We start from the raw sequence: 25,077 nt of genomic DNA, 5'->3' as shown, positions 1-25,077 counted from the left end.
CTCTCCTCTGCCCTCCTGTCTTCCAACCTGGAAAGGGTGCAGGATTCTCAAGGCCTGGAGCATTGAGGGGAGGTGCGGTCCTCTGGGTTCTGGGACCTGTGTTTATTTGACAGCAGCTTGGAGTGACTGCAGGCCAGCTCTGTAGTTTCTGTTTTCTCTCCGGTGCCCAGAGAACCAATGAAACGGCTAAAAAAAGAAACATTCTACTTCCACTTTGAAAACCTACCCTATGCCTATGGACGGAATAAGACCTTCCTGTGCTATGAAGTAAAAAGAGAACGGGACAACAAAGTCCTTCACAAGGGGGTCGTTCAAAACCAGGTAACCTCCAGTCTCCTCTCTAGGACAGGTGGAAACTAGGCCTGGTGAGGATGCAGAACAAAGGATCAGTGAAAGCCACATGGCCGAGTCCTGGGCCCTGCTGGTCCTGCCTGACTGTCCTGCACTCTGACAATGCCACCCTGTGACTTCTCACAGCAGGCCTCCTTCAGAGGTGTTCTGCTCTAGCAGCGCTTGTGCCTGGAGTCTGACACTTGGCCCCACACCTAGCAGTCCCGCGGTCAGGGCGTCTCCATGGTCAGGCACCCCGAGCACGCAGGGCCTTATCTGTCCTGTGCCTGCTCGGCTGGTTGGTTCTGGCCCTGCCACCCCTGAGCCTTCACACGAAGGAGCTGCTGTCACAGAGCACAGAGCCGGCCTGGCCCTGGCCCTGCTGCAGCAGCCTCTCTGGGGCTCCCAGGTGACTGCAGTCCCAGTGCCACCCCACTGGCCACCTGCAAATGACCAGCCACACCCCTTCCCCTCTATCAGCCAGACCTCAGCTTTCCCGGTGCTTTGGGCTGGGCCTTCTGTGTGTGTGTGGAGGCTCCCTCTGCAGCAGAGCTATCCCACAGAGCAAAGTCCTGATCCATTTTCCTAGTGCCCAGAGTTTAAAAAGTTGCTAGGCATGAAAGGAATGAATGTGAATGCCTTTCTGAGTCCAATATACCTGCCTTATTATTTCCCCGTCTGTTCCATAGGGAGTGCTCCACGGGGTAGGTGGGAGCCCTGTATCTCACGCAGGCTGCTGCCTCCAGTCAGACAAGCCCTATTTCACCTGTAGCCATGGCCCCCGATGGGACAGCAGAGCTGTGCCCCTTCCCAGGCGATGGCAGGAGAATGAGATGTCAGAAACAGGGCTCAGTGTGCTTGCTTCCCGGGAGGGGCTGAATGGATGCGGGAGTCCATGTGTGTGGGGAGGGAGGGAGACATGGGTGAGTGCAGGAATGAGATGCCTGGGCCCCCTGGCCTGTGACGTGTCCCCTCCTTGTGTGGTGTCCTCTCCCTGTGCCATGTACCCTCCCGGTGCTGCCTGTATCCAGCCAGGGACCTTGCCCTTCTCCCCTCTCCCAGGTCAGCCCCTGTGCACCACATGCAGAACTCAGCTTCATCTCTTGCTTCCATGCCACTGAGTTGTGCCTTGATGAGACCTACAAGGTCACCTGGTATATTTCCTGGAGCCCCTGTGTGGAATGTGCGGAGGAGATTGTGAAATTCCTGGCCAATCACCGCAATGTGTTCCTGACCGTCTTCATCGCCCGCCTCTACTACTACAGGGAACACACATTTAAGGAGGGGCTTCAAGCACTGGACAAGGGAGGGGTCCAGATGCACATGATGTGCCTCCAAGGTGAGAGGGGGGGCCGTGTGGGCTGTTCTGGGGACCCGGATGAGGGCCAATCAGGTGGAGGGTTGGGGCACAGGGGAGGATGAGCCCTTGGGCCTGCTTGGAAGGCTCAGGGGACAAGCCCTGTGTCCTCAGATGTGCTCGTCCTCTTTCATCTCAGACTTTAAAGACTGTTGGAGTCTCTTTGTGTGCAGTGAAACATTCAGGCCTTGGAAGGGACTTCGTAAATATTATCTGTTCCAGAACAAAACCCTGAAGCAGATTCTCAGGTGAGAGGTCACCTTCATTTCCTCCCCTCTGCCCTCTCCCTTCTGCCTGTCCTGCTCAGGCCTTCCCAGCTGAGGTCACATGGACCCCTCCCTGCCCAGCCCCACTCGCTCTCCTGCCACTGTCCCCACCACCTCCCTTTGCCTCCTCGGTCCTCTCAGAGCATCCTTTCTCCTGCCCCAGCCCCGAAGGCCCCCAGATCTGTGTCCTCCCACCATACCACCACCATAGTAACTAAAGGAGTGTATGAAAGTTGGAATATTATCTGTAGTCATGACAGACCACTGTAGGGACAGAGGACAAACTTCTGGGTCCTTCATCTGTTACCATTAAATGCGTGATTTGCCTTTACTTCTGAGGCAGCCAGAGACTTCAAAGTGATTGTTTGCTGAAAATTGTGACTCTTCACTTGGGCCTAGAAATTCCCAGTAGGTAACTAAAAGCAGAACAAAGCTTGACCTTCATTGTGTAAAACCCTGGTCAAATCCTTCTCAGCTCCGCATACAGGCATGTTAGTGGTTTAGGGAGCACCTGCCTTAAAGTTGGCACATCGAGCCTTATTTTAGCCCTAAATTTACCCAAGCCTGTCTTATCTCCCTTCAAGACTGAGGACACAGGGCCGAGGATTTAGCTCAGTGGTTCTGGTGCCTGCCCCGAAAGTGCAAGGTCCTGAGTTCGATCCCTGGTACCAAAAAAAAAAAAAAAAATACTGAGGACACCAGGATAAGAGATTTACAGGGACATCCATCCATGCCCAGAATCTCCATTGCCCTAAATCTAGGGGCACCCTGGGTTCCAGCATAGCCTCATATGGCTGAGGCTGCCCGAGTCATGAGATTCCTCCCATAGGAGCTGAATTGCTGCCCCTCAGTCCTGAAGTTGCCTCAAGCTACGAAACCAGGCCGGAGGTATCCTTGGGCCCACCCTGGCCCACCACAGCACCCTCAAAAACTGGTCTGTGATCTTCTGTGAATAGGTCAGTCTGAGCCCTGCCATCTGTGCCCTTCCCGGTGGTGTGCTAGCTGGAGCCCTTTGCCCATGTTCTCCTACTTTGTAATTAAAGCCTTTGCCTGGAGATCCTTCCAGTTGCTTTAGTTTTGATTTGCATTGTCCCTAAAGCAAGGACCATGCTGGCTGGTGACAGTTTGAGAAACATCCCTCGAGGCAGGCTTGAGTTCTCAGGGACTCCCTGTGGGCTCCCCTGGAAAAATCACTGTGAGGTCGAAAGTCCACCATAAGAGGTTCCCACTGCCCTGGAGCCGAGACAACAGAGCTGGCTCCCTCGTGGCCTCGGCCGGCCTAACCTAGTGAAGGGGCTGGCGGCATTGTTTCTGCTGTGGCTTCTGTCCCTGGCTTTAATGGCGACCATTCACAGAGTCCTCGAGTGATCTTTCCCCAACACACATGCGACCCTGGCATCTCTGTGTCCTGCTCCCCTCCTCTCACAAGGCCACCAGGCAGACTGCATCAGGCCCCATGCTCAGGCCTCCTGTTAGCACCAGGGCCCAGTCAGAGGGCCTGTGTCCAAATACAGTGTACATCCCCAGCTCAGGGTTAGGGCCTCAGCATCTGGACACTGCGTGAGGGCCTTGTGGGGCTGCATATGGGTGCCAACTGCTTGGGTCCCTGTTCTTTCTGTGAGTCAGTCTCCTAGTGGGTTCCTGACCTGACAGCCGCTTCCACCCAGGTCTTGCTGCACCCTGGAGCCCTTCCCATTGTTCACCACCGCCACCCCTCACCTGTTCCCTAACCCTAGCTAGAGAGAAACCTGAATGGGGACAGTTAGGGACAGCTGATGGGGACTGAGCCACAAAGAGAAGGTGGATTATGCATCTATATAGGAGCAAAGGTGCCCGGGTAAGAAGAGCCATGAGAGGTCAGAGCTCTTGCTCCAGGCACAGTAAAGAGCACAGAGCTGAACAGAAGCACAGCAGCCCGGGAAAGGGCAGCTTGGCGACTCCAGGTGACACAGGAAATGAGCACGGGTCCTGGAGCACAGGAGCAAACCAGAGCCCCACTGTCTCATTGTCCTTGGATAGAGTCTGAGGAGGTCCCCCAAAGAGGAGTTGGAGACCCCAGCTCACCCCACCCATGGGGTAGGTTCATTGACTTCCATCACAGGAAAAGAATTTTCAGGACACATCTGTGAGAGGCATAAAGAGAGTTATTAGGCAGGATTTCAACAGTGTTTACTCTGCCTAGTTAACAATCAAAGTCCCAATGTGACTGATTTACAAGAGATGTAAGAAGATTGGTCTATTTTTGTTTTTGTTGTTTTGTATTTATGAGACAAGGTCTCATTACTTCAGGGTAGCGTCAAACTCATAATCATCCATTCAAAACCAACCCGTTGAGCTTCCCCCCCCACCCCCGCCCCAGCCAGGGGCGGGCGCAGGCGGCTTTCGTGACTCTAGATAACCTCAGGCCGATCGCACGCCCCCGGTGGCGGTGACAACCCATTGGAATGTCTGCCCTATCAACATTCGATGGTAGTCGCCGTGCCTACCATGGTGACCACGGGTGATGGGGAATCAGGGTTCGATTCCGGAGAGGGAGCCTGAGAAACGGATACCACATCCAAGGAAGGCAGCAGGTGCGCAAATCACCCACTCCCAACTCAGGGAGGTAGTGAGGTAAAATAACAATACAGGACTCTCTCGAGGGCCTGTAATTGGAATGAGTCCACTTTAAATCCTTCCGCGAGGATCCATTGGAGGGCAAGTCTGGTGCCAGCAGCCGTGGTAATTCCAGTTCCAATAGCGTATATTAAAGTTGCTGTAGTTAAAAAGCTCATAGTTGGATCTTGGGAGCGGCCGGGCAGTCCGCCGGGAGGCAAGCCACCGCCCGTCCCCGCCCCTTGCCTCTCGGCGCCCCCTCCATGCCCTTAGCTGAGTGTCCCGCGGGGCCCGAAGCGTTTACTTTGAAAAAATTAGAGTGTTCAAAGCAAGCCGGAGCCGCCTGCATACTGCAGCTAGGAATAATGGAATAGGACCGGGGTTCTATTTTGTTGGTTTTTGGAACTGAGGCCATGATTAAGAGGGACGGCCCAGGGCATTCGTACTGCGCCGCTAGAGGTGAAATTCAAGGTGAAATTCTTGGACAGGCGCAAGACGGACCAGAGCGAAAGCATTTGCCAAAAATGTTTTCATTCATCAAAAACGAAAGTCGGAGGTTCAAAGATGATCAGATACCGTCGTAGTTCCGACCATAAACGATGCCGACGAAAAAGTTATTATATAAAAATTTTTATAAAAAACCTCATAATCATCCACCAGCCTCAGCCTCCCTGACTGCTGGAATTACACATGTGCGCCACCACACTGTGTAGAAGGCTGGGGTTTTTGTATTTTGAAGAAACATCATCCTTTGATGGTCAGGTTGTTTTGAGAAAATCAGGATATCAGTAAGAAGCATGTGCCATTAGCTCATGACACTGCACTGATTTGTGAACCTAGGTCTTGTAGAAGTTGAAATTTAGAGTTGTCTCAATCGTGCACAAACTATTTTGTTTTGGTAATGGTACAGGTGAGCACCACCCTGACTTGGATCTGGAGAAGGGTGCAAGACAAATTCTGCAAGCACGCTGAACAGCAGAAGCTAGTGGGGCTGGAGGGTGGCCCTTGCATGGCTATAGGTTAAGATGTCATAGGTGGACTTGGAGATGGCCAGTCACAGCCGATACAGGGTTTGCAGCCCCTTTTAAGATCCACTTTACTCTTTTATATTACTATTAGTTATTTTACTTTTTGGTTATACTTTTCTGCTAGGTGTCCAAGTCAAGGACTGGGGATGTAGCTCAGTGGTAAAGTGCTTGCCAAACATCCACAAGGATCAGAGTTCAATTCCCACCACTGGGGAAAAAAACAGGTCAAAATAAAAGCTGTATTAATCAACACCTGCTGCGCAAGGACAAGGACCCGAGTTCCATCCCCCGTACCAAAAAAAAAAAAAAAGTTGTATTAATCAAAACAAATCTGTTTGTCAGGATCAGTCAAGGTTCCTGGAAGATTTCTTAAGGGGCTGTGTCAGGAGCCTTCAGCACCTCTACTTTTCCCTTCTACTAGCTGTGTCATCTGTCAGGATGAGTTGTGTTTTTACTTCACTTAGAAGCATTGGGACATTCTCCTCTTCAGTAACACTCTTTCTGCAGAATGTATGCTGATTGACTCCTGTCCTCTGGGGCCCAAGAGTCCCCCAGCTTGGGAGGTTGGGTGACTCCCCAGAATTGTAGGGTCATCTTAGAGGGGTCCCCCCAGCTGACAGTGGAGGGCAAAGGCCAAACTATTGGCTGTCCTCGTCCCCTTCCCATCTTCTTAAATGTTGGCCTTAAGCCTCACTTCATCCAGAGTGGTGACAATAGTCTTGTAGTGGGAGCAGTGGGCCTTAGTCTTGATTATTGTGGTTCTTTCTGGGGGTTGGGGCCCTTTGAAATGTAAAATGAAACAGGAGGATAGCTACCCTTTTATTAATACTGTTTAGTGTTAATATTGGGAGTTAACATCCATCAGTTCTATAGCTGGTGGCTTGCTATTTTCACATTCTGTTTAAGTTATTTCAGGGAAGTCATCTTTTTCTGTATGTTAGTAGACAACAGGTATAAAGTTTTACAAGGAAACTATAAAAAAACTAATAAGAACAAGATCAAATTTACTTAGTCCACTAGTCTTGAACCAAGAAACACAGTTGTTAAGTCCAGCATTGTTTAGAAAACTGCACACAAGGGTACTTATTAGAGTGCTTTTGATGAATCTGGCTGTAAATAATTTGAAAGGAAAAAAAAAATCACAATTGTGGATAACTAAGACTTAGAACAGGAGATGAGGATATAGCTCAGTAGCACCACGCCTGTCTGGCAAGCTCAATACCGGCACCGGAAAAAAAAAAAAAAAGAGAAGAGTTTGGTTAATTCTTTGAGGAAAATATTTAGCAATGGACAGAGCAATCTGCTTTTTGCTATATGAAGTACTTTAGCCTAACGAATATGCCTTGCTCTTTTATATCAAGACTGTCAGGGCATTTTTTATTATGTGTTTAAAGATGATGATTATAAGACAGGAACATGTAAACAGAAAACTGAAAACATCTCTTATCAGAAAAATTTCAGTTTGGAGGTTATCAGTATAAGGTATTTGTCTAAACTATATTTTAGAAGGCTTGACACTAGGGGTACATAGATGTATCTAACATACAAAAAAGTTAACAGTAATTAGCATCACAGCTATATAAAAGGCTTTTACATATATGCACTTCACCTTTATGTTTTGAAGCAAAATTTAGAATCCTTTCAAAGGTCTGCACAGGTAACACCATGGATGGAGTCAAAGGGTAGCTTTAGAATACCTACAAATTTAGGAAACAGCATTACTGACCACAAATAGACATATTATCCAACATAAAGGGTATCTCATTTGTACAATAACAAAATGTTCAGTCAAAGCCAATAGATGTAGCTCCAATTTGACAAGGCAGAACTGAATTGTATGGGGTACAAAGAGCAGAGATGTCAAAAAATTTTGATCATTTTATACATTTCAGCTTCAGATATAATGTATATTAGGGCTGGGGATTTAGCTCAGCGGTTTCACCGCCTGCTGTGCAAGCCCAAGGACCCAAAGTTCGATCCCCAATACCAAAACCCCCCCGCCAAAAACAGAAATAATGTATATATTGTGTGCAAGAGAGCATTTATTGGTTACTTCTTTGTGTTGAACTTATGTACTTTCAGGTCTATAAACTTTACGTATTTTGACAAAGTTCAGACATGTAGACTATTTCGTTCTCAGATATGTGCATCTTAAGTCCCACATACAGAGCATAAAACAGAAGTCCCTCGCCCCTGGGTCACACAGCAGGAAGTGAGCAGCCAGCCAGTGAGTGGAGATTCATTTCTACTTATAGCCGCTCTGATCTCAGACATTACTGCCCTAGCTCTGCCTCCTATCAGATCAACAGTGACATTAGATTCTCACAGAAGCATGAGAACTGTGAACTGTGCGTGGGAGGGATCTACCTGGCATGGTCCTTAGGAGAACCTAACGCCTGATGCTCTGAGGTGAGCTGAGGTGGTGGAACAGCTGCAAAAACATATTGACACTAGCAGAGAGGTTTGACCACACGGAGACCATAATAGATCAAATGCTTGCTGATTCATATAATAGCCTATCAGTGATTGGCAAGTGACAAGCTACATCTGGTGGTAGGCTTTATAGTGGCAAGTTTGTTGATGTATTGCAATAGTATAGCTGCATATGCTAGCAAGCTTTAAGTCAGAATCTGACATTTATTTTAGTCCATGTGTGGCCTCCCCAGTGTTTTCTTCTTTCTTTTTTTTTCCCCCAGTGTTGTCTTTACCACTTCCATCTGAGCCTCTATCCCAAACTGCACACTTGTCTAATAAGTCACAGGTTTGGTAAACCCACAAACCTTAGCCAAAATGAGTAAAAAACAAGTCATCAGAGAGCTGCGTTTTGCGAAGGGGGAAAACCCCCATGATGAGACAGCAGAAGGCTCTGATACTGCCAGGGAAAAAAAAGAAAAGAAAAAAGCTCCCTTTCAAAGAAAACACCAAGATCCCTACTTACATTATGGGTTCATTGCAACAAGTAATTCACAGGCTCCAGGTCTGGTTGGTATATGTGGCAACTGGCTATCCCATGAAGCTATGAAACCTTCAAAACAGCTTCCCCACGTGGACACCCATCACCCTGCATTAAAAGCATGGAGCTTTTGAGAAGACTAAAGAGTGAACACAAAGAACAAAAGCAGCTATTAAAGGCCACTACTTCATCTGTGTGTCTGCACCAAGAGCATCATTCTTACTGCCTAACTGCACTGTGAAGGGGAAGAAGACCTTTACTGTTAGTGAAGAGTTGATCTTGCCTGCTGCTACGGAAGTTGTTGTGATGTTTTAGGAAAAGCTGCGGTTCAAAGGTGATACATGTACCTCTTTTGACTGGCACCACAACTGAACAAGTTAACGAAGGACCAGAGAACACCGAGGCACAATTGTTATCATCAAAATCCAGGTTGATGATCCTAGTGATTTTTTTTTTTTTCAGGAGGACGTGCATGAGGATATATTATGTTTGCTTCAATTTCCAACCAACAGCATAGCTGTAGAACTACTTAAGTCTTTCAGTGATTACATATTAGGAGCACTGAGTTGGTCATTTTGGGTTGGCATATACACCTGTGAACGGGCTGGCACAACTCTATGGCTTCCTGGTTTCACTACTTGGGTCAAAAAAGTGGCTTCTGAGACATAGTGTTGAGTGGAATGGGTCAGACACCTGGGCTTGAATGTTGCATGGTTTCTCTTACATGAGACACTCAAAATATATACACACATGTTGTAGTCAGCAGGTTTGGGCAAGGGAATACATTAAATACAGGACACATAACTTAGAAGATTATTTTATAATAATTACCCAAAAAGTCAAATGCAAGAGATTAACTGCACACTAGAAGCCCAAAGGATTTGGCTGAGAGCCTAGATCCCAGCAGTTTCCCACACAAGTCCAGCTAAAGGCTTAGAGTCCAAGGCATTGTCCTCCTTGAGTCCAGCCAGTGACCTAGAGCCCACGGCAGTCTCATGCTTGTCCATATTGAGGATCTGCACCTGGAAGGCCCAAAGGCCAGTGGTGGAAGCAAGGAAATCTACGCTGGTGAGATGAAGGATTTGTGCCACCAAGCTGAGGGATCTACATTGGAGCCAGGAAGTGATGCTCACGTTAAAGGTCAGAGCTCCCCTGATGAAAACAGCAGCCATTCTCAGGGACAGCGAGCCCTTAGCTCCTCCTCTGATGAGAACAGCCTAGTTTGCATCAGGAAAACCATCCACAGCAAGCTTCTCTTAGAAAATTAACAGGCAGGGCTGGGGATTTAGTTCAGTGGTTCCGGCGCCTGCCTCGCAAGTACAAGGACCCAAGTTTGATCCCCAGTACAAAAAAAAAGAAAATTAACAGGCCAAGATCTTCCCCTCCAATTCTCTTTTTACGGCTAATGGTAACAATCCTCAAGTGGATCCTCCACACCCAGACCACACTGATTCAGTTCAGCTGGGTGTTACAAGTTGACCATTAGTCAATCCACCACAACAAATAAATAGAGAGCAAGGTGGAATATGGAGAAGAAAGAAGTAGGGAGAATTTCAAAGAATTCCCCAAGTTCTCTATTCCATTGTTTCAAAATTATTTTAAAATATATAGTGATTTGTTTCATTTATACTACTAGTTCCTTAGTTTATCAAAAAGATAGTTTTGTGCTATTATCTGTTAGTTTCTTTTTTGTAAGAGAGTCTTTTTTGTCTGACTTGTACTCTGAGCAACACTGTTGCCATTCTTTTAGGATTATGCTGCACAGTCTATTAATAATGTTATTCTCTCATTATTTTGTTATGAAATTTGTTTTTTATAAAAGAAGAGTTTTAAATATTTTCTTTATTAATATTTACATGCGTTACATTTTTTAAAAGTTATCCCCCCAAAATGGCTCCTGAATATGAGTATATGCACTGTATCATCCAGGTAGACAAAATATCACCTAATTTAGCAACATTTTGCAGGAAGTGATTAAAATCATCAACCTAGGGGCAGGGATTTAGCTCAGTGGCACCACTCCTGCTTAGCAAGTGCAAGGTCCTAAGTTCAATCCCCAGTGCCACCCCCCCAAAAAAATCAACCATATTAAAGTACAGGCCCAGGCCGGGGATTTAGCTCAGTGGTTTCAGCGCCTGCCTCACAAGCACAAGGTCCCAAGTTCGATCCCCGGTACCCCCCCTGAAAAAAAAAAAAAGTACAGGCCCTTAATTACATTTGTTTGTAAAGCTCTGTGTGGAGATAGATGCAGAGAACCCACGTCTCCTCTTGTAAACAGAAGTGACATGGGGCCGGGGATTTAGCTCAGTGGTTCCACCACCGCCTGCCTCACAAGCACAAGATCCTGAGTTCGATCCCCGGTACAAAAAAAAAAAAAGAAGTGACATGTATTTCTAAAGATAGGTCTGGCTGGGGATTTAGCTCAGTGGTTTTTGCCACCTGCTTCGCAAGCACAAGGACCTGAGTTCGATCCCCAGTACCAAAAAAAAAAAGATAGATCTCTGGCCAGGGTTTATGAGAGATGTTCCAGAGATTTCTTTTAGAAAAACAGTCACATTCGCAGCACATTTCAGTGACACGGAATGGATCAGAAAACTTGCTTACTCATGTCACATATTCAAACTGATCAAGGAACTCAATTTGTCACTTCAGGGAAGAGTAACAGCTGTGTGCCTGTGGGCAGAGAAAGTGGCTGCATTCAAAGCCAAACATGAATTACGGGAGCTACAAGTAAACACTGGGATTTTGACATGTTTCAAACATTACCAGAGATTTTGAGAGGGACTGAGTCGGGACATTCTTCCTCCCAGCTGGTATATGATCAGCAACCCCAGCTTTCAAAGAGTTTGAGCATTGCAGCCCCACAAGAGAACCCCAAACATGGAAGGAATGGATTCCAAACCCATTGGTGAATAAGCCAGGTAAATCAACTTGGTGTTACAATAGTATTCACTGTTTGAGATCACAAAAGACTGTGGCCTTAAAGGTGTGTTTGAGACAGCTTCAAATCTCCACATGTTCTAAATTAAAGTCAAGGCAGGGTATCCTGAGATTGCCACAAAAGTGCTGAAAAGTGCTTGGTTCCATTTCCATGATCCTATCTTTGTGAAGCAGGGTTTTCTGCAATGACATCACCCAAAAGAAGAGCATAGAGTAAAGTAGATGTAAATACCACACCTCAGGTGTCACTGTTCCTCATCATCCCCAGATGGGACCGGTTAATTGCAGGAAAACTAGCTCAGGGCTCCTGGTGATTGTGCATTATGATGAACTGTATAATTATTTCATTGTATATTGGAAAGCAATATTGATAGAAATAATATGCACAAGGAGCCGGGGATTTAGCTCAGTGGTTTCGCCCCCTGCTGCGCAAGCACAAGGACCCGAGTTCGATCCCCAGGACCAAGAAAAAGAAAGAAATAATAACGCACAATACGTGTAATGCATTTGAATTATCCCAGAGCCACCTCCCACATTACCTCTGGAAAAATTGTCTTCCACAAAGTGGGTCCCTCTGCCAAAAGTTTGAGGACCTCTGTTATAAAATATGCTACAATAACCTACAATGATACTGATTTATTTGATCAGCATTATAAATGGATTATTGAAAAGACTTTATAGCAAACAACATTTAAAACAATCTTTACTTTTTTTCTTTTTTTGCTACAGGGGATCGAACTCAGGACCTTGCACTTGCAAGGCAGGCATGGCACCACTGAGCTAAATCCCCAGCCCTAGAACAATCTTAACTTTTTCAAAAGCTTTAGTTTTAAAATATGAAACTTTGGGTTTTTTAGCCCAGTGTTTTGAAAATTTTTACCAAGCTGGGGATGGAGCTCAGTGGCACTGCACCTGCCTGGCACGTGCAAGGTCCTGAGTTGGATCCCTGGTAGAGGAAAAATAAATAGAAAATTTTTATCAATAGCAAATCAGCATCTTCTGAAAACCTTATACTGTAGACAGATAATGAGATTTGGGTTTTACACAAGTGTATTAAATTTTCAGTTTTGAAAACTATATAACCTTTTCATTATAGCTAATGTAAACTTGTAATAATTTATTCTAGTAACATTTGCAGGTACTGGGAAAAACTAGAAGGGGCACCCATCAATGGAGAACCTGAACCAGATTGGTTCAGGCAATTTCTGAGCCATTAAAGGGGTCATTTTGTCCAGTAGTTTCTTGGGCCCTAGGGCCCCCACCTAGTGAAAAAATTATATGTATATATATTTTATCTATACAGTTTTAAAATATAGTTTTAAAATATTTTTAAAATAAAATATAAAAAAAATTTTAGCCTAGTAACCTTTAGAAAGTATTTCAAACATTCCTTTTGTATATTCATAATTTATAAAACATATTTTTTCATATTTTATAAAACATATTTAACAAGGCCAAATATCTTGTCATTTTATAAATCTCAAAGAGCCAGAAACGTTTGAATTTCCATTTAGTAACTGATGATTCAGATGTTTTACTATTATATACTTTATATTATATGTTTTTAAGATTTACTTGTTTTAACAACTAATTTTATATTATTTATGGTAATAAAAATATCAAACATAATAAGTACTTTATTTTTTATTTTAAAAAACAAACTGAAAAGCTGTTGTGTTCAAAACATAGAAAACCCTGGCTGTGAGGGCACAAGCCTCTTATCCCAGCACTTGAGGAGGGTGATGCAGAAAGATCACAAGCTTCAGCCCAGCCTGAACAGCTAATGAGGCCCTGTCTTAAAATAGAAACTAGAAAAGGGCTGGGGGTACAGCTCAGTGTGAACTCCCTAGGTTCAACCCCCAGCATCACAAAAAACAAACAGGAGGAGGAGGAAAAAAGAAACAGAAAGCAAAAGACATCGTGTCTTCAGTTTTTAATAAAGGTAAATATTACCTTGATTAGCTAATAACTTAGGTAAAATGTATATTAACAATTTTAACAACTTTTCTTTAAGCAGTCAATTTAAATTAACTCATTTGTTAAAGATTTACTTAAACCATGTGAACAAAAGACATTGGACTCATTACATGGGTACTCATTTATCTATAAGCCAACTTAAACAGAACTTTTGGGAGGATTTTTTCCTGTTGATATATGTACCTGAAAGTAGCACACAGAAACACATACATGATGGAACCTTCATGTTACCAAAGTTTAAAGTTGGTATTTGCAAGTTTTATGTAAACCTTGAGCCTAGAGGTCTCCATGGCAATAGCTAGATTGATTTTTTTTTTTTTTTTTTTTTTTTTTGGTACCAGGGATCAAACTTGGGTCCTTGAGCTTTCGCAGCAGTCGGCAAAACCACTGAGCTAAATCCCCGGCCCTAGATTGATTTTTAAAGATGCCGTCTTTAATGTGCCACGTGAGTTTGGTAACCCTTGACTATGGGTATAACCAGTGTATAGTAACAGGCCAAACAGAGCCACAGGTGTTTAGGAGCAATAAATAAATAGAAAAAGAAAACAATATGAGCACAAAAATGTAAACATAGCAAGCAGAGCAGCAGAGGGAATTTCAGCCACTTATTACAAATAGCTTATCAGTTAGACAGACACAAAACACTTTTGGAAGGTGACTGTATCATGGGCTTGTGATACTGGAGTACGGGTCTGTGATGCTGGATTAGTCCACTGATTGGTTGGGTTTAGCACAGTTCTGGGCGTGGATGATGGATTTACTAAGAAGGAAGACCCACCCTGATGTGGGGGGCACCATCCAATAGGCTTGTAACCCGGATGGAATTAAAAAGGGGAAGAGGAAAGAAGTCATGCTGCTTCCTGCCTGCCTTGCCACGAACTGTTTCCCCTCTGCTATGCCACACTGCCTTGAAAAAACCAAAAAGGAAAAAGGAGTATAGAAAAGTTGAGTTTCTTGATTACCTGAAGAGAGGAGTGAGAGAATTCCAGCAGAGAAATGCACTGACCAGGAGAGAAGCAGTATTTGATTTTCGTGTGAGGAGGGTCTGGGAACATGTCCATCAGGTCTTGGGGTTCCATTGTCCATCCACCTCAGTTCTGGGACAGCCAAGTGTTTTTTGAGCAATGTTTTGCTCCATACAGTTCAGTGATCCTGGTGTTGTTTAAAAAAAAAGAAAAAAGGTCCTTCCTACTAGAATTAACAAGTGTGTGTAGGACACACTAATTAGGGTTAGTGGTCAGTGGGTCAAAATTATATATTTATGTTTGTACTTAGGACTTCTGAGCTGTACTGGGATGGGAGGAAATGGTATACTCTAAGATGTGACAAGTGCTTAGGACATCCAGTGATGATTGGGCAGTTCTTGTTGCTTGCGAGGTCCAAAGCAAATATTCTACCATGAACTCATCACACTGTGGCAATGTGTCCTTGAACAATATAACCAGGATTCTCCACACTTAGGGTTTATTGTTTTCTAAGTGAGCTGCGGAGGAAAAGGCATTATTGAAGGAATCTGACCGCTGCTGTTCTATACTGAATGGAGATCACATTAAACCTCTTTGCTCTGCTGCGCTTGTACACCAGCTAACCTGTATAATCATGGGTTGCTAAGGCCCGGTAAGCACAGCTACAGTCCCTACCTCCCATCATTGTTCAATCCTACGCTTGACAAGTAACCACAGCTCTCTGTATTTCTCCAGCCTTTTCCCAGGCAGGTGACCACAGCTCCTTTTCACGGAACTCTCCTTCTTAACAAGCCCATTTTGGGCTTTTCCTTTCACTGCCCCCCTTTATACCCATGATCCTTTAAAAGACCTCATAACCTGTACAGGAAGATCTGCTCTGGTCGAAGCGCCAGGATGGTCCCTCTCAGGTGTGCTCTGAAATAAACCCGTCCTGTTGATCTTTTACCTGTTTCTTTTCCTTTTCCCTAACAGTTGTAACCTTGAGTCACTTCGGAAGTTGCAGGTTTCCCTAAACATAGCATTTTAAAATGATGGTTTCCTTTGTCTCCTTTCTATTTATCTTATTTTTACTACCCTACCGCAAGGTATTTGGGAGGAAGCTCAGTGGAAATGAGGTAGGAAAAAAGAAAGACAGGTAGGGGCCAGGGATTTAGCTCAGTGGTTTCACCGCCTGCTGCGCAAGCGCAAGGACCCAAATTCAATCCCCGGTACCAAAAAAAAAAAAGACAGGTAGAAAGGAGACCAAGAAAACTCTCATTTGAAAATTGTACTTTGAAGAAGACTCCAACTTCGGAAACACAGTCAAGGCTACCTAAGGCAATCCACTTCCGCAGCCCCTACATTAATTTATGCTTCTTTCCTTCCAGACCCATCACACCCAAAATTCCTTAAGGAAACTGTAGGTTCATCAATTAGCTTAGGCGAAAAAGTAAAGGGCACAAACCTGATCTTAAAATAAAGGAATAGATTGAGAGAATTCAAAGAATGCTTAGGTTGTGCATCTTTTTTTAAAAAAAAAAAGTGGGGTCCTAGCTTTTGCCCTAAATGGGCCATTATCCTTGGAGGTAGATCACCGTTTTTCTTTTCCCACACCCAGAACCAAGATGCAACTTCCTGTAGACTCACAATTCCACAGGTTTCTACTCCACCAAAAGAAACAAACCTTCCCAGTTCTGCCAACTAATGTGCCTCTCTCAAGGGCCACGCTCCATTTCTTCCAGTGCATGTTTTAAAAATTCTGTCTAATAAATCCTTTACACCTCTCACTGATGCACCCTGAAAATTCTTTTTCTGTGGTACAGGTCACCGAACCTACATCCTGTCTCATGGGTCGGGTGACTCAAGGGTCCCCATCCCTGCTTTGGGGACCTCTTCAGACCCTGTCTAATGATAGAAGATCCAGACAGCATGGTCAGGGACACTAGACGCTGCCATCTCAGGACACGGGGACAAGGAAGGCAGAGCTCACACTCACAGGATGCAACTCTGGCAGGAGATGCAGAGGGATACCAGGAGAGGAGTAGCCACTGCCAGACATGAGGGGATCTCAGGGACACAGTGATGGCCAGTGTCCCCCAGCACCTGCAGCTCCTCGAGTCACAGGGTAATAACTGCCAACCTGTTAGTTGTCAAATGTGCCGAGTTCATGTCTCCCAATACCCAAGAATGGACTCGAGGGCACAGGAGGTTAAGAGCAGGAAATCTTTATTGAGAGAAAGCTCCTGAGACACACAGGGAGTCCCAAAAGTGAGTGGCTCTGAGGATTTTTGTCCAAGGGCAGTTTATAGAGCACTGTCACAATGTGGGTAGCTATGGGTCAAACTTCAGTTAACCTACTGGATTATAAGTACAGTTGCTTAGCTAATATTGACGCAATAGGGAAGCAAGGTATGTCGGCGAGTATCAGTAACCCTAGTTAACATAGCAAGACCCTGTCTCAAATCAGTAAATAAACCTTCACTTGTCTATAACTTCTAATGTGGAAAGAACAAAGGTATTGCTGGAAGGGAGGGGAGTATGGATCAAGATGTTCTGGTCCCTACCTATTGCCTGATCCCTGTCTGGGCTCACTGGGCCAGGCAGGCCTAATTACAGTACAATCTGAAGCTACTGTCGATCTCCAGGGAGGCTCTCCCCCCCACACAATGGGCACAATATCTCTGTCTGTTCACAGGAATTCCCCAGTCCATGGCAAAAGTGTGGCTAACAGGGTGAGATGCACCCTTAAAAATTAAAGGTTTTTCTTTTAAAGATAGATTGCTTCTCGACTTCCCCAAGCTGGGAGCAGAACCCACCTAACTCCTCACCCCTCAAACCCAAGCCCCTACCCCCCAACTCCCCCACCCCTCCTTCTGCTCCTCAGCCCAGATGAATGGACAGAAAGGTTCTGTCTCTGTCAGAAAGCCTGCAGACTAGTGCATCCCTCACAAAGGAACTTGCAGCACAGGCCTTGAGGTCAAGATCGTCCTTCCCAGGAAGGATAAACAGGATGGCCATGCCCTTGTCCATTCAGTTCCTCCCCTCTCCCCTCACAGTAGAAGTCCCTGTGTGCTCAGCTAGGGGAGACAGAGGTCTGAGGGAGAGGCCTAATTCTCTCCTTCAGAGCCAGCTTTGAATAAACCTTTTCCTTTCCCCAAACATTGTCTCAGGGCCCTGACAGGCAGTGTGGACCTGAACGCAGGTGACGGTAGGAAGGTTCCGTGCCAGCAGAGGCTTCCACCTCCCTTATTTCCTCCCTCCTCTCCTGTGTGGGGACGACTCCGCTCTCTGACAAAAGCCTGGCACACAGGTCTAGTCTCTTTTCCAGTAAAGGCCCAGCTCATCCTGGAATCTCTCTGGGTCTGCAGGACTGGGAGAGGGGGAGGGGGTACCGTGGCCATGGTGCTCAGAATGCTTGCCCAAGCTCCTGTTCCTCAGGGCTCATCCCAGGGCCCTGAGGCCAGATGGGTGTGAGGAGTGAGAGCTGTTGAGTGGGGCCTGGCAAAGGCCATCGGGGTCCCCTATCTGTGTGAGATAGATGGATGCAGAGGTGCCCGGTGCTGGCTGCCACTCCTCCCCTGTCAGGGTTCAACTTTCACAACACACTCTTTGTTTTCGAATCTCAAGGTCCTTGGCTGACCTGTGCCCAGGCAGGCAGATGGCTTCTAGAATGCACACTTGAGGTCAAGGCCCTTGAATCTCAGGCCTGGGAGACCTGCGGGGGCAGCAAGTCCCCTCCCTTTGTGCTACCTCCCTCATCCTTCCCAGGAACAGGGAAGGACCCAGAAGCAGCCAGTGGGGGCAGGGCAGCCAGGCCATCCTGCTGTGGGACTCAACAGAGTGTCTCGGCCTCTCCATGCTGGAGAGGACCTCTGAGAAGTTCGAGCTGCCATTCTCCCTCCTGATGCTCCGGGGGCGGGGGCGCCTGGAGTGGAGGATGGGCCACCTGCCTTCTGTGGGGCAGGAGAGGAAACCTTGGGCCCTGCCCTCCAGCCCTCCCAGCCCCACACTCTGAGCCCCGCTGGGAAGGGAAGGACGGGAAGTCCCTCCAGGCTCCACAGCTGGCGCCTGGTGGGGTCCGCCCTCCGCTCTCACTGGGCTCCGCCTCCTCCCCTTCCCCACCAGACCGGGCCTCAGTGGTTTCTCTTTCACTTTGCCATCCCTGAGGTCTCGCACCTAGGGGTCTACTTCCCTCCCTGGTCCCCAGCTGCCCTCGCCAAGGACAGAGCGAGGAGTAGATAGTCTGAGCATCAGGCAGCTGAGTCACCCTGACCCGCCCACTCAGGGCTGAGGCCGGAGAAGGGGGTCAGGAGCCTCCAGAGCAGCACCCTGTCTGTGAGCAGGAAATGGAACGCTCAGGCTGGAGTGGAAGAGATTCGCTGGAACAGCTCTGCCCAGAGGGCTGCAGATGGACCACGCACTACAGGTACCAGCGGCCACTCAGCCCCACGCAGCCCCTCTTTGCGCGCCCTTCCGGGAGGCCACCACGGTGCCTCTGCCCTCACCCTCCTCCTCCAGACCCGGCCTTGGGGTCTTTCCCTCCCGGGCTCCACCACAGCTCCCGCTCCTTGCAGGGACTTTGCGCTCTGGGGTCGCAGATGCCTCCTGCTGCTGCGGAACTAGCCGCCCTGCTGCCCTCCACCCAGCCCAGGCTTCCTCCCTCCCTGCCCCATCTGAAAGTCATCAGGCGGGGCTGTCCCCTCCCTGGGCACGTTCCTGGGCTCTGTTGACAATCAGGATTTAACAGAGAGGCGGACGAACCCTTGGCACCGTGGGTCACACTTGACAGAGTTCTCTGCGATCTCCGTTCCCCGCTGTCTGAAAGGCGCGTTGCGGGAGGGCAGCTGTGAAGCCTCTCTGAGGCAGTGATACAGGAGATGAAGTCTGAAAATATTACATCTCCCAACCTGTTAGATGTCTGATACGCTGAGCTCGTGTTCTCTAAAAATCAAAAACTGAATTCTAGGAACAATGGAGGTTAAGAGTAGGAAAATATTTATTGAGAGGATAGCTCCTGAGAGGCAAGAGGGGACCTGAATGGGTAGCCGGGACCCCATTTACAGGAAAGTTCTACAGAGCAAAACCCACCTGGGTACAAGGGTTATAGCTGTGATCAACCAATAGGGTTACAAGTACAGTTGCTTAGGTAATAGTGATCCAATCGGGAAACAAGACATGTAAAAATTGCATTTGGAAAGAACAAAGATTTCTTCTAGGAAATGATGGGTCCAGAGGTCTCTGGTCACCCACTGGGATGGCTGATGTCTGTCTAGGTTCAATTAGGCCCAGTGTTTGTCCTTTTAGGAAGCATGCAGGCCTGGTCATCTCATCCTTATCTTGAGGCCTGGTCTCCAACAGATGTGTCTCTGGCCATGGTTGTGATGTTTTACCTTTGTCCTCACTCTCTCGAGGCCCTAACCCCATCTGACTGTCTGTAATATTTCTATCTAACTTAGCTGTCTAGAATAGCAGGACAGTGGCTCTCCAGGTCATCTCCACTGTCATCAGGACAGTGACTGGCAAAGGTCCCCACACAGCAGAGCCTTGGCCATCATACTTCACCTCAAGAGATTGTGCCACAGGGCCGGAGATTCAGCTCAGTGGTTCCACCGCCTGCTGCACAAGTGCAAGGACCCAAGTTCAATCCCCGGCACCAGTAAAAAAAAAAGAGAGAGAGAGATTGTGCCACGAAAATGACATTTGAGGGGGAAAAAATTAGAATACTTAGGAGAAATGCTCATATTTTCAAATTAAGGAAGACTTCCATCGCGAATGCTCGATCTTCAGGTGACGTGGCAGGCCAGCTAGATATGGCCGGGCCTGCTGTCAGGACCTACCTCTATAAGCAGCCCATTGAGTGACTGGGCAGGTGACCCCCAGTGTGTGTGGATGCTGCTCCTCATCTAGTAGCTGGCGGGCTCCCCAGGCTGCCATGTGTTCAGACACGCAGTGCTCACCACAGTGGCTGCTGAGTGTGAACTGAGACGCTACCCTGACTTTTCAACAGATGTAGCCTGCAGAGGTGGAGAGTCAGGGATGAATGGGAGTGGAAGGTTAGAAGATATTTGAGAGTGGAAGGGTTTTGTGTCTTTGACATTTTCTCCTGGCTTGGGGATGAATGGGCAGGAACACAGGGAGGTGGGGTGTCCCATTGGAAGCAGCAGAGCTGGGGCCTCAGGTGGGAAGGGCGCCCTCTGGCCCATGCCCTCCTCTGCCCTCCTGTCTTCCAACCTGGAAAGGCTGCAGGATTCTCAAGGCTTGGGGGCCTGGGGGTGGTGTGGTCCCTAGGGCTCTGGGAACCCGTGTTTCGTGGACAGCGGCTTGGAATGAGTGCCGACCAGCTCTGCAGTTTCTGTTTTCTCTCCTGTGTCCACAGAAAACCGATAGAACGGATATATAAAAAAGCATTCAGGTTCTACTTTCGAAACCTGCGCTGTGCCTATGGTCGGAATAAGACCTTCCTGTGCTATGAAGTAAAAAGAGAACGGGACAACAAAGTCCTTCACAAGGGGGTCGTTCTAAACCAGGTAACCTCCAGTCTCCTCTCTAGGACAGGTGGAAACTAGGCCTGGTGAGGATGCAGAACAAAGGATCAGTGAAAGCCACATGGCCGAGTCCTGGGCCCTGCTGGTCCTGCCTGACTGTCCTGCACTCTGACAATGCCACCCTGTGACTTCTCACAGCAGGCCTCCTTCAGAGGTGTTCTGCTCTAGCAGTGCTTGTGCCTGGAGTCTGACACTTGGCCCCACACCTAGCAGTCCCGCGGTCAGGGCGTCTCCATGGTCAGGCACCCCGAGCACGCAGGGCCTTATCTGTCCTGTGCCTGCTCGGCTGGTTGGTTCTGGCCCTGCCACCCCTGAGCCTTCACACGAAGGAGCTGCTGTCACAGAGCACAGAGCCGGCCTGGCCCTGGCCCTGCTGCAGCAGCCTCTCTGGGGCTCCCAGGTGACTGCAGTCCCAGTGCCACCCCACTGGCCACCTGCAAATGACCAGCCACACCCCTTCCCCTCTATCAGCCAGACCTCAGCTTTCCCGGTGCTTTGGGCTGGGCCTTCTGTGTGTGTGTGGAGGCTCCCTCTACAGCAGAGCTATCCCACAGAGCAAAGTCCTGATCCATTTTCCTAGTGCCCAGAGTTTAAAAAGTTGCTAGGCATGAAAGGAATGAATGTGAATGCCTTTCTGAGTCCAATATACCTGCCTTATTATTTCCCCGTCTGTTCCATAGGGAGTGCTCCACGGGGTAGGCGGGAGCCCTGTATCTCACGCAGGCTGCTGCCTCCAGTCAGACAAGCCCTATTTCACCTGTAGCCATGGCCCCCGATGGGACAGCAGAGCTGTGCCCCTTCCCAGGCGATGGCAGGAGAATGAGATGTCAGAAACAGGGCTCAGTGTGCTTGCTTCCCGGGAGGGGCTGAATGGATGCGGGAGTCCATGTGTGTGGGGAGGGAGGGAGACATGGGTGAGTGCAGGAATGAGATGCCTGGGCCCCCTGGCCTGTGACGTGTCCCCTCCTTGTGTGGTGTCCTCTCCCTGTGCCATGTACCCTCCCGGTGCTGCCTGTCTCTCCAGCCAGGGACCTTGCCCTTCTCCCCTCTCCCAGGTCAGCCCCTGTGCACTACATGCAGAACTCAGCTTCATCTCTTGCTTCCATGCCACTGAGTTGTGCCTTGATGAGACCTACAAGGTCACCTGGTATATTTCCTGGAGCCCCTGTGTGGAATGTGCGGAGGAGATTGTGAAATTCCTGGCCAATCACCGCAATGTGTTCCTGACCATCTTCATTGCCCGCCTCTACTACTACTGGAAACACACATTTAAGGAGGGGCTTCAAGCACTGGACAAGGGAGGGGTCCAGATGCACATGATGTGCCTCCAAGGTGAGAGGGGGGGCCGTGTGGGCTGTTCTGGGGACCCGGATGAGGGCCAATCAGGTGGAGGGTTGGGGCACAGGGGAGGATGAGCCCTTGGGCCTGCTTGGAAGGCTCAGGGGACAAGCCCTGTGTCCTCAGATGTGCTCCTCCTCTTTCATCTCAGACTTTAAAGACTGTTGGAGTCTCTTTGTGTGCAGTGAAACATTCAGGCCTTGGAAGAGACTTCGTAAATATTATCTGTTCCAGAACAAAACCCTGAAGCAGATTCTCAGGTGAGAGGTCACCTTCATTTCCTCCCCTCTGCCCTCTCCCTTCTGCCTGTCCTGCTCAGGCCTTCCCAGCTGAGGTCACATGGACCCTTTCCTGCCCAGCCCCGCTCGCTCTCCTGCCACTGTCCCCACCACCTCCCTTTGCCTCCTCGGTCCTCTCAGAGCATCCTTTCTCCTGCCCCAGCCCCGAAGGCCCCCAGATCTGTGTCCTCCCACCATACCACCACCATAGTAACTAAAGGAGTGTATGAAAGTCGGAATATTATCTGTAGTCATGACAGACCACTGTAGGGACAGAGGACAAACTTCTGGGTCCTTCATCTGTTACCATTAAATGCGTGATTTGCCTTTACTTCTGAGGCAGCCAGAGACTTCAAAGTGATTGTTTGCTGAAAATTGTGACTCTTCACTTGGGCCTAGAAATTCCCAGTAGGTAACTAAAAACAGAACAAAGCTTGACCTTCATTGTGTAAAACCCTGGTCAAATCTTTCTCAGCCCTGCATACAGGCATGTTAGTGGTTTAGGGAGCACCTGCCTTAAAGTTGGCACATCAAGCCTTATTTTAGCCCTAAATTTACCCAAACCTGTCTTATCTCCCTTCAAGACTGAGGACACAGGGCTGAGGATTTAGCTCAGTGGTTCTGGTGCCTGCCCCGAAAGTGCAAGGTCCTGAGTTCGATCCCTGGTACCAAAAAAAAAAAAAAAATGCTGAGGACACCAGGATAAGAGATTTACAGGGACGTCCATCCATGCCCAGAATCTCCATTGCCCTAAATCTAGGGGCACCCTGGGTTCCAGCATAGCCTCATATGGCTGAGGCTGCCCGAGTCATGAGATTCCTCCCATAGGAGCTGAATTGCTGCCCCTCAGTCCTGAAGTTGCCTCAAGCTACGAAACCAGGCCTGAGGTATCCTTGGGCCAACCCCGGCCCACCACAGCACCCTCAAAAACTGGTCTGTGATCTTCTGTGAATAGGTCAGTCTGAGCCCTGCCATCTGTGCCCTTCCCGGTGGTGTGCTAGCTGGAGCCCTTTGCCCATGTTCTCCTGCTTTGCAATTAAAGCCTTTGCCTGGAGATCCTTCCAGTTGCTTTAGTTTTAATTTGCATTGTCCCTAAAGCAAGGACCATGCTGGCTGGTGACAGTTTGAGAAACATCCCTCGAGGCAGGCTTGAGTTCTCAGGGAACTCCCTGTGGGCTCCCCTGGAGAAATCACTGTGAGGTCGAAAGGCCATCATAAGAGGTTCCCACCGCCCTGGAGCCAAGACACCAGAGCTGGCTCCCTCGTGGCCTCGGCCGGCCTAACCTAGGGAAGAGGCTGGCGGCATTGTTTCTGCTGTGGCTTCTGTCCCTGGCTTTAATGGCCACCATTCACAGAGTCCTCGAGTGATCTTTCCCCAACACACATGCGACCCTGGCATCTCTGTGTCCTGCTCCCCTCCTCTCACAAGGCCACCAGGCAGATTGCATCAGGCCCCATGCTCAGGCCTCCTGTTAGCACCAGGGCCCAGTCAGAGGGCCTGTGTCCAAATACAGTGTACATCCCCAGCTCAGGTTTAGGGCCTCAGCATCTGGACACTGCGTGAGGGCCTTGTGGGGCTGCATGTGGGTGCCAACTGCTTGGGTCCCTGTTCTTTCTGTGAGTCAGTCTCCTAGTGGGTTCCTGACCTGACAGCCGCTTCCACCCAGGTCTTGCTGCACCCTGGAGCCCTCCCCATTGTTCACCACCGCCACCCCTCACCTGTTCCCTAACCCTAGCTAGAGAGAAACCTGAATGGGGACAGTTAGGGACAGCTGATGGGGACTGAGCCACAAAGAGAAGATGGCATATGCATCTATATAGGAGCAAAGGTGCCCGGGTAAGAAGAGCCATGAGAGGTCAGAGCTCTTGCTCCAGGCACAGTAAAGAGCACAGAGCTGAACAGAAGCACAGCAGCCCGGGAAAGGGCAGCTTGGCGACTCCAGGTGACACAGGAAATGAGCACGGGTCCTGGAGCACAGGAGCAAACCAGAGCCCCACTGTCTCATTGTCCTTGGATAGAGTCTGAGGAGGTCCCCCAAAGAGGAGTTGGAGACCCCAGCTCACCCCACCCATGGGGTAGGTTCATTGACTTCCATCACAGGAAAAGAATTTTCAAGACACATCTGTGAGAGGCATAAAGAGAATAATTAGGCAAAATTCTAACTGTGCACACTCAGAGAGAATAGAGTGTTGGCCCTCAATAGAGAGGTACATTATGGTCTTGAGTTGGGGGTTATTGTGTGGTCTTGAGGGTGTCATCAGGATGTGTGAGCTAGGTGTATTCCCGCTGCCTGTCAGATTACCCATGTGACTAGGTTAGAATGTAAACCATTCACACGTATTCGAAGTTGAGATCTGCTGCCCAGGAATACTGCTGCTTCCTTGAAGGGGGGGGGGGGGAGCAATTTATACGTGAAAAGCAAGGGTCACAATTTATAGGCTTATTGCAGCTTTAAGATCCTTAGGAAGGTTTTTTGTTTGTTTGTTTGTTTTTTAGTGAGTTTCTCTGAAAAGAAACATAGTTGA

The 25,077-nt window shown here is 48.2% G+C and overlaps 1 protein-coding gene across 1 annotated transcript in view; it reads left to right on the top strand.

Annotated features, from left to right (window-relative positions):
- The window catches only part of LOC101722862 (uncharacterized), a 48,517-nt gene that overhangs the window by 5,035 nt on the left and 18,405 nt on the right, over nt 1-25,077 (top strand). Inside the window, exons 5-12 of the mRNA XM_087214216.1 lie at nt 171-321; nt 1,393-1,669; nt 1,827-1,935; nt 17,561-17,598; nt 18,654-18,816; nt 20,767-20,917; nt 21,991-22,267; nt 22,425-22,533. Of these exons, the coding sequence (XP_087070342.1) occupies nt 171-321; nt 1,393-1,669; nt 1,827-1,935; nt 17,561-17,598; nt 18,654-18,816; nt 20,767-20,917; nt 21,991-22,267; nt 22,425-22,533 (1,275 nt within the window). The remainder of the gene's footprint in view (nt 1-170; nt 322-1,392; nt 1,670-1,826; nt 1,936-17,560; nt 17,599-18,653; nt 18,817-20,766; nt 20,918-21,990; nt 22,268-22,424; nt 22,534-25,077) is intronic.

The sequence above is a fragment of the Heterocephalus glaber genome, unplaced genomic scaffold, assembly GCF_053883595.1.
Source record: "Heterocephalus glaber isolate CG9 unplaced genomic scaffold, H.glaber_assembly_v1.0 deba00001444, whole genome shotgun sequence".
NCBI lineage: Eukaryota > Metazoa > Chordata > Mammalia > Rodentia > Bathyergidae > Heterocephalus > Heterocephalus glaber.
This window is presented reverse-complemented; position numbering and strand designations above follow the sequence as displayed.